Source organism: Barbus barbus (genome assembly GCF_936440315.1).
Source record: "Barbus barbus genome assembly, chromosome: 48".
Lineage (NCBI taxonomy): Eukaryota > Metazoa > Chordata > Actinopteri > Cypriniformes > Cyprinidae > Barbus > Barbus barbus.
The window spans coordinates 19,851,141-19,861,194 of record NC_136726.1 but is presented as its reverse complement, the minus strand read 5'-3'; the positions used below and the strand labels follow the sequence as shown (position 1 = coordinate 19,861,194).

Sequence of the window (10,054 nt, the reverse complement as noted above, 5' to 3'; positions counted from 1 at the left end):
GAGTTGTAACTTTTTAGTTTTAGTTACTTTTTCTTATTTGTAAGTCGCTTTGGACAAAAGCGTCTGCTAAATGACAAAAGTAAAGTAAAAAGTAAAGTAAATATGTACACCCTAATAATCACACAATAATTATCAAATAAGTCATTCTTAAGAAAGAAAAAATACATTTATTATAAAAAAATATTCTCAGATTATATTTACAAAACCTACAGAACTGAAGGAAAGCTTTAAATCATTCATCATGACTTGTCTTAAAAACTTTATTCTCTTGTATCAGAGTCCATCTCAAAGTCACTGTTGCCATTTTGGATGACATATCATACTTTATCACATGTGAATCCCTCGTCGCCGACAGAGAGAGATAAACTGTACATGTGGCAAACAGTGCAAACAACAATAGCAGGAGAAGAAGCCATTACTCACCGTGATTGAAGAATGATTCGCTTACCACTGTTGTTTGATGAACTTGAAAAAAACGGAGCGATAGAGAAATGAGAAAGACTCTATTGACATAATGCTATTGAGAGACTCAATAGTATTTTCTTTTAAAACCTACTACAATAATTTTTGGGCCAGTTCCCATGAAAGGCCAATTTTCCTAGTGCAAAAGACATATCACAACTGTGAATTTATTTCTAGTTATTGTGCTGTTTTACACTGGGAATAAAAAAAAAAGGTCACGCAGAAATTGCTAGTAAATTTCAAAAAACACTGGGTTTATTTTTAAACCCAAATTCTGTGTTGAGACAATTTAGCGAGGAACTTTGAAAATGCAATCTAAAACATTTGAGTGGTGACGGGTGAAGCCAGTGTTACGAGACAGTATTTTATTTTATTTTTTAATGAAATACACTGTTATAAATAAAGCTGAGTTATTTAAAAATAAAGCAACGGTTACTAAAGTATGTTTTACTTCAAAATTCATGTTTAATGTTACTAGTTTAAAGGTAAGGCAGTTTCAAAGTTCACTCTCTTCTCTGCTTCAGTTAATTTCCTAGTATTTTTACACAGAATATCATACGGATAAGCAAAGTGATATTGGCACTCAGAGACCAAATGCCGTTTGAACTTGCGTGACATGAACGCTCTCTTTCATGTAAATACTTCCAAACCCACACTATTTATAAACAAATATCAACCCTATATTAGTGTTTTTTCTAGTTCTCGAGCAGACACAGAACAAGTTTGTTCCGTTTATAAAAGTAGATTTAGCAAGTAACCAAATATTGTATCGTAAATATGGGAGCGAGCTGAGCCCATAAAATTGTACAAACACGTCAACTTTTTAATGTTGACTGAAAGTTTGATCGACAATGAAAGTCAAATTTGCCTAAAAGATGTTTGAGCTTCACTAGACTGATTTGCACATCCTTGTCTCTCAACTGTGTAATACTGTTTGCTTGTGGTGGACAGCTTTTATCTTCTGCTATGATTAAAAAATGTATAATTCATTAAAAACGGCCATCATGTCAGCCCAACACTCTAAAAAAAAAAAAATGCTGGGTGATTTTTTTTTTTTTTTTTTTATTCTTTTTTTTTTAACGTTGATGTAAAATGTATTATCTAAGAAAGTGTTAATTCAAAAACACTGGAAAATGACAGCATACACAACTATTAATGTTCATTCAATTCAATTCAAGTTTATTTGTATAGCGCTTTTTACGATACAAATCGTTGCAAAGCAGCTCTACAGGAATTTAAGTTTCCACAATATATTTATATATTGCAGAACCTTAATATTTCATATTCTATCAAGACTTTCCACAAGTCATTCTTGCAGTTTCTACAAAACCTCATCTAGGCCTATGATATCAATTCCATTTTACATATATTCTCGGTCTCAGTCGGATGAATTCCTGGATGGTCTCCAGTGAGCTGGATGAATCTTTGGAAACTTCAGGACTGCACCGATGAACTTTTGCGCCCCAGACTTTTGCAATGCGCTCAATTTTATCGTGATCTGTGGAAACCCACACGCTGCCAACACAACATCAATTATTTCATTTTTCTTAATTTTCTTTTTTTATGTTTCTTAATTTAAAAGTATATTTATTTTCCATACACAAACATAATCATAATGAACAACAATCTTATTAAAGCCATCATATTAAAACAAGAAAGAAAGAAAAAAAAAGTATAAAATGTACTTGCCTGTCAATGACTTCTGAATCCAAGGCAGCTCTCAGGACCCAGGCGATCAGAGGAACACCAGCCAGATTCTTGATGTTTTCAGCGGGATTCCTTTACTGCCACCGCGGGCCAGAATCAGAGCCGCCCGGTGAGAGTGTCCAGCGGACGGGTAACCGACACCCGAACTCACCTCTGCACCGCTGCTCTTCATCACCACAGAAATGACTGAGGGAACAAAAACACTTCTCAAACTGGACACTCCTTTGTGAGAATAATTAAATTTAGCCTATTGATTAGATTATTAGTTTGAGAGATGTTTAATGGCCTATTTCTGATGACCAAATGCTAATGGTCTAATCAGATTCAATGACCCGCAGACCCGCAGATCGGCTGATTGGATTCAAAAACGGTAAAACTCAACTGTTTAACTCTAGGGGAGTTGTAAAATGACCCTATTTTCAAAAAACGTGGAGTGTTCCTTTAAAGTTATATAAATATGCACGGATCTGTATTCAGAATTATTAAACAGAGCAAAACACAAATTTAAAATAAATAAATAACATTTTGAATTTGTTGAGTGTGGTGACCTGAAGGCAGCAGTAAAATGGGCTCTTTGTGGTACATTTTTCTTAGGAAGTCGTCTGTGAGCAAAATTTCCTGTATATTGGCAGGAGTGGAACTGCTACATAGTAGTGTGCTGCTAAATATTTGCTAAAAGGCCTTTACGTGTTGTTGCTCATCTTGTTAATCTGGTTCAACAGCACGCTCTTAAAGAATGTGTATATACATTTACATTTGAGATATGTGATGTAATGAGTGGGTGGGGGTTGGTAGCAGTTAGGGTGGAGCACTTGCATCTCTTTAAATCATAGTGAGCCCTCCTTTTCGGCCCCTTTGCTTGATGGCAGCGTGCTAGTGATCACATCTCCAGCCTCTAAATCATAAATCAGTTAAGCAATTAGTCTATAAAATGCCTGCAGAGTTTGAACTTTGTCCTGGAAGAAAAATCGGGGGCTCCAACCCCTGTTTTATCATCGCTGAGATTGGACAAAATCATCAAGGAGACATAGAAATCGCCAAAACAATGATCCGAATGGCCAAGGTAAAATATTGCTTTATCAGATGTGTAACGTAATAAAAATAAAAATAAAAACGTAATATTAATATGTAATTTAAAGCAAATCGTTTAATTTAGCTCAAAGGGAATCATTTATGATTTTATAGGGAATTTGAAAAGAATCACTGTTTTACAGCTGATCGTATAACAAACTCTGCACTGGATATTAAAGTCCAAAATATAGTGAAAACACTATTAAATAGCACAGTAACAAGATCAGCAGATTAAGACATTAACTTGTAAACACAAAACACAAGATACTTCTCTTTTCAATATAAATATAATATAAATATAAAGCTAAGACATAAACTAATCTAACACATGAACACAAGCATTCACACATTCACAAATTGCAGAAAGAGAGAAAGTGAGGAAAGGAGGAGTTTAAGAGAATGGAAATGTGATATCCCAAGTTTACAGCAATATGTTCAATTGCATAGACCTGAGCAACCATCAATCACTTATTTAACCCTAGCTTTAAATTTCTCAATGATGCTAAAATTTATATTAAATATACCGATTCAGTTAGAACCTGGAGGTGTTACTTGCTTGCTTTGCCTGTGTTAAGGGGTTTCCTTTGTGTCGTCGTCATCGTTGCAGACAGGGGGGTTCCCCGAAGTGTCTGGTTGGTTGAGAGTTCAGTAGTCTTTGAAGTGAAGTCTTGGGCGTTGGCTGAGGATGTGGAGTTGGTCTGGTTTAAGTTTGAAGCGAGTGCAGTCGGAGCTGAACTTTGCAGCAAACTTACATTAGAACAAGAAACTCCACGGAAAGAAAAGAAACTAAAGTAAACGAATAAGAATAAAAGGATGTAACAAGACTAGGTTGGTTTTCTTCTCATTGTGGTAGCAGCTGGCACATGGGCCAGAGCACGCTCAAAGAGCAGCGTCAAAACACGGTGGCAAAAGAGAAGAAGAGGAGAAGGGAGAGGACCAACAGGTTGTAAGAGAGCATTTTTAAGAAGAAGAGAGAGTTTGATGGTGTCCTGAGTTTTTAAACTCAGCTTTCAGACCGTCCCATCTGGACATCTTGACCAATTAGATACTGTCCTTGCTCGGGGTATTGCTTTGTTTCTCCACCCCATCAATACATCAACATGTTATCTGTTCAGTCAGATGTCCGAACTTTACAGGCCCTTGCAAAGTATACTTTTGAACATGGTTTCTATAACAAGACTATGATACATTTGGCCAAGAATTGATTGGATTTTAGTTTGATCTGTCTTCTATGGGGTGGAGAAGGAAGTCTAAGGAAGCTTGTGAATTCAATCGTGGAACACGTGATGGCCATCTCTTTGACCATCAGTCTTGATTATTTGCCCCAAATAATCAAGGTCTCCTTCCTGAATTGGAATTATCAATAAGTGTTCTTTTGCCTCAAGGTTGTAAGCTGTTCTGTGAAAAAGTTGGTTAGTTTGCTTGCTTCAGACTAGTGGTGCCAGAATCTAATTTATGACGTTGTCCTGTTTCCTTGGGGCCTCTCTGAATTCCAGCTCCTCAGGTTTCAATGTTCTGATGCATCTTAAATTTGTTTGATTCAGTCTCTGATATTTTACAGATGTGAAGTCTGATACTGTGTTGATAGTTCTTGTAGTGATTCAAACCAGGGGGGAGGGGGGTGGAGTGAGATATGTAGATATCAATTTTAGCAGAACATCAAAACCACAGCTTGCATTAAATAATGTAATTAAATGGAAATTTATGTGACAAAATAGTTGGGGGGTGGGGGGGGGTATGTTTTTTTTCTCTCTGCTGTATTTTTAAAAATGTTTATGCTCCATTGTAATATAAATATATTTCAATATAGTTTTTTCCTATACAGAAAATATTTGTGTATATTTTCCTATACAATGATTTGAGCTGTAACAGTCGTACCACACCAGATTTAGATTTTAATAAGGAAGCTCTACTGCTTCTTATATACGCTCACAAAAAATTAAGCTACCTAAAGAGGGATTTTATAGTAATCCCACAGAAGAGCCATCTTAGCCCTTCAGCCATTTTTGGTTTCCCAAAGAAACTTTCAGTGAAAAAATCTTACAAGAACCATGTTTTTTTTTTAAAGACAAAAGACATTTAAAAATCTAAAGAAACTTTTTTTTTTTTTTTTTTTACTCTGAGGAACCATATGTTAAAAAAGAAAGATTCCATAGATATTAAAGATTCTTCTTGGAACACATCAATGTCAATAAAGAAGCTTTATTTTTTTTATTTTCTTTAAGTGTATTGTGTGACCATACGTTCTCTTTTTCCGATACATGTCCTGACCTGGATTTCTACATTGCCTAAAATGTTTCTGTTTTACTATCGTTTTTATACATACTGAATGACTGCAAAGTAAGTTGACCAATAGCGTGCATGGCACTGTACATAACTGACCAATCGTGACATTGAGAAAGTCAGAGAACAGTCAAAGCGATGCAAATGTGTACATATAAGATAACTGTCTGCATATCAATAGGAAAACAAAGCCAAAATCTGTATATTTTAGGCAATTTAGAAATCCCAACAAGAACATGTCTGGGAAAAAAGATAGAAGTATGGCCACCGCAATGATGAAATTTGTTTTTCATTAAGAAATCATGACTATTGTACACCAAATCCACCTCTTTTTTTCTCCACGCAGGACTGTGGAGCTGATTGTGCCAAGTTTCAAAAGAGCGAGATCGAACACAGATTCACTAAACAAGCAATGGAGCGTCCCTACACATCTCCTCACGCCTGGGGAGCGACCTACGGAGCTCATAAACACCATCTAGAGTTCAGTCACCAGCAGTACAGAGAACTGCAGCAGTACGCCAATGACATTGGCATCTTCTTTACAGCATCAGGGATGGATGAGGTGAACAAATGCAGAACATTTATAATATATAGCAAGAAAATATTCAAATATCTCTCAAAGACCAAGTAGTTTGAAATGCATCTCTTAACTTTTCCTCTCCCTACCTCGGTCAGATGGCTGTAGAATTTCTTCATGAAATCAATGTGCCATTTTTCAAAGTTGCCTCAGCGGACACCAACAACATCCCTTACCTGGAGAAAACCGCCAAAAAAGGTAAAGAAAGTTTTTCTATTTGAAAAGAAAAGTCTATTTTCAATTGTTGTTACACAAAATCAGCCAAGAGTGATTGCTGAAAACTCGCTCTCCTCACAAGAATTAATTATCACCCCTGCTCACGGTCACAGGAGTCCATCGAAAATCAAACCTGTTCCTCTGTTTACACTGAATTTCAGGTGTTATCCCAAGTGTGAGAATGGGAAAAATTACAAGCAGAGCCGAGAAGTGAATCTGAGTAGCATCCCATGTGTATATGAAGTCAGTTATTCTGGAGTACCATAAAAAAAAACTAGGTAGTGATCGTGCTGATTGGCTAGAGAGAAGAGAGAATGAAACCTAGAAATCCTGGTCTGGATTTTCAAAATTGATTTCAAAATCAATGTATTAATTACTAAAACACCAACTTTACTTGCTCTCAGAAGCAGGCATGTCTTGAAGCTCACATTCTGGCTTGGTTTTTGTAGGTCGTCCCATGGTGATATCTAGCGGAATGCAGTCGATGGAGACCATGCGCTGTGTTTACCAAACCGTCAAGAAGCACAATCCCAATTTCACTTTCCTGCAGTGCACCAGCGCTTATCCACTGCCACTAGAGCACGTCAACCTCAGCCTGATCCCTGTAAGACAAGCCACTGTAATTTTAGATACCGAAGTGTTTTTTCATTTCACCACTGATGACAAGAAAAATGTGCATGAAGACGATTAATTACATTTTAAATTTATTTTTCAATATATATTTATATAACTAAAACTATGTAAATATAAAAAGAAAAGAAAATAATATCTACTAATATAATTCAAAACATTAAGTGTAATAGTATATCAATGATACTAAAAAACACTGGTTCTTTGTTACTGTTATATAATACATTGTTATTGTTATATAATAATTATACAAAAAATTATTTTTAAGTATTTTAAGAAATCAGGTTTTTACAATAAGGACAGTATTCAGTTGATTTTTAAGCTAAATTTTGACATGCTAAATTAATAAATGTTTGAATAATTGGTTAAATGTTGCAAAAATTAATTGTTCATTGTTGCATTGTTCAATTCAGGGTCATTAACATTAATTACAACCATAAAAAAATAAAATCAAAAGTATGTCAGTGATGCTAAAATAACACTGGTTCATAGATATTATTGTTCATTATTATGTTTTTCTATTAATTCTTATCAATCTTATAAAATAAAAACGTATTTTGATAAACTAAAGTTAGATTTCATTTTCAAAGTAATATTGACTAAAATTAATAAATATGATGAGATATTTAAATTCTAAATATCTAAATTTAGGTGATATTGTCATTAAAAACTATGGCTAAAAAAATCATGGTCTTGATAGCAAGAATTATAGGTACTTAATAATTCATTTGGAATCTTTCTATTTCCCTTTACCTAAATCAGGAGTTCCAGAAGGAGTTTCCAGACATTCCCATAGGATACTCTGGACATGAGACAGGCATCCATGTGTCTGTGGCTGCAGTGTCACTCGGGGCGAAGGTCCTGGAGCGTCATGTGTCCCTGGATAAGAGCTGGAAAGGAAGTGACCATGCAGCATCACTGGAGCCGGCCGAGTTGGCGGAGCTGGTGAGAGCCATCAGGACGGTTGAGATGGCAATGGGCTCGCCAATCAAACAGATGCTGCCCTGTGAGGCTTCCTGTCACAGCAAGGTCAGATACAACTCTCATTTGGACAGATATAGCAATAGTGATCAAATAATTAAATCTCTGTTTATGTCCTTACAGTTGGGTAAGTCAGTAGTGGCCCGGAAACCATTGCAGAAGGGTGAGACATTAACTCCCGACATGCTGACAGTAAAAGTGGCCGAACCGCATGGTGTGAGACCAGAGAACATCTTCAAACTGGTTGGCAAGAAAATCACGGTGGACCTGGAAAAAGATGCCACCATCACTGATGCCATGATAAAAGGCTGATGTAACTAAAGGGGAAATTAAGGGTTCTTATTATACTATTATTAATAACAGTAACAGTATATATACAGGGTATATCAAAGTCTCTTTAAGATTTAGGGTATTCTATAGTCTTTGGCTATATAAAGTCAGCCATTATTAAATTACTCTTCAGTGTTTCAATGATAGAGTGAATTTTATTATATTCTTAGGCTATTGTTTGACATCAGAAATATGTAAAGATGAGGTCTTGTACATTACGACTATATTACCATTGTGATTGTGGAGAATGAAGACTTTGTCAAGTAAAATCTCTCTCTCAGTGTCTTAAAGAAACGGGATCATTTAATGGGTAGGCTATGCAAATGTGGGTTTGTTGTATATTGGTGCAATGGAAGACATCTCTAAGACACTTATGTTAATTTGTTTTATGTTTTACACAAAATAAACGTATGTGTGACACCAAACACCAGAGTTCTTCTAATTAACCGGACAGTTGCTGTCTATACTTGTATCACTCCATGGATTTGCGTGCATTATATGGAAATAGCACCATTTATGGACTCTAGTATCGTGTTTTCTTTATATATTCCTTTTATATAAACATGAGAGGAGAGCACTATCACTGTTAATCGTCTTTTAATGCTGCCACCAGAACACCTGTGGCCGGAACTCCAAAACTTATATTGCTTATTATTAACTTATGTTGCAAAGTTCATGTTGGTAGAACTTTGGCAAAACTGCATAATAACCTATATGCATGCGCATATACTACATCTAGAGAAAACAAACAATGAATAAAGTAACTTTTCGAATCTCTTTGTCAACTGAAGCAACTGCTTGGTAAAATAATTCACTTGGCACAAGCACAACGTGTGGTGAGACCTGCTGAGCAAAACTATGCAAATGCAAGGAGAACACAGACCAAACATGCATACTACCTCTCAAAAACCAAATATTTTAGTGTATTCCATTGAATATAATCTACAATAATAAATAAGGTCAAAATCTTTTTTTTCCCAACTGGTTGCATGTCAAAGCTGATCACACAACGGCTGCTGCTTCTAACACTGATAGGTAGACAGAATGTACACTAAACATATACTATATATTACATAATATACTAACTGGACGTCAAGCTCCACCCATTGGCTCTGCAGTGAGCAGCCTCTCACATTTGTAGTATCCTGAAACAAAAGTTTTGTTCCTACCGGTTAGAAATTGAAGCGGCAGGTTAAATCTGCTCAATACAGGTCAAGCTGCGAAAGCAAGTCAGTCTCTAAAACCATTTCTTTACGTATTTAAACTTATCAACACATTTTGTAATGTTAAATTGTCTCCCATAATATTCTGAAGCATTAAGCTAACAATTTATTGAGGTTTATCAGAAACCAGTCTCCTATAAATGCTTTTTGCACGATAGACCTATTCCATGTTTCAGAAGCAAGTATGACCACAAGATAGCAGCCAGTCACTGTTATTTGTCATTTTGATTCCCTGTTCAGTGAAACAGGTCTGTCAGGTTACTCGGCCTCCAGGCAGCTCAAACAAGACCAAGTCAAATGGGGGAAATCCTGAAATCTCATACACGGCTCGCTTTGCATGCTGTATACGATAATATTCAGAATTTAAATAAAACTTGTGTTTTTCATGCTTGACTAGCGGTCACGTATGACACAGAGATAGCTAATCTATGGCAAGCCGTTCTGACTTTTATTCATTCTCAGGATATGAATTCTTGATATCAACAATTCAATTTTTACTAGTTAAAATGTTAGTTCTTGATATCAGCAATTACATTTCCACTAGTTAAAATGCTAATTCTTGATATCAAGAATT

General features: G+C 35.7%; 1 protein-coding gene across 1 annotated transcript; it reads left to right on the top strand.

Moving 5' to 3' along the window:
- The first annotated feature begins 2,998 nt into the window (after nucleotides 1–2,998).
- nansb (N-acetylneuraminic acid synthase b) lies at nucleotides 2,999–8,679 on the top strand. Its single transcript, XM_079412108.1, has 6 exons — nucleotides 2,999–3,232; nucleotides 5,870–6,085; nucleotides 6,199–6,298; nucleotides 6,766–6,920; nucleotides 7,709–7,975; nucleotides 8,051–8,679. The coding sequence occupies exons 1-6, from the start codon at nucleotides 3,101–3,103 to the stop codon at nucleotides 8,237–8,239; spliced, it is 1,059 nt and encodes a 352-aa protein (XP_079268234.1). The 5' UTR covers nucleotides 2,999–3,100; the 3' UTR covers nucleotides 8,240–8,679.
- The last annotated feature ends 1,375 nt before the right edge of the window (nucleotides 8,680–10,054 follow it).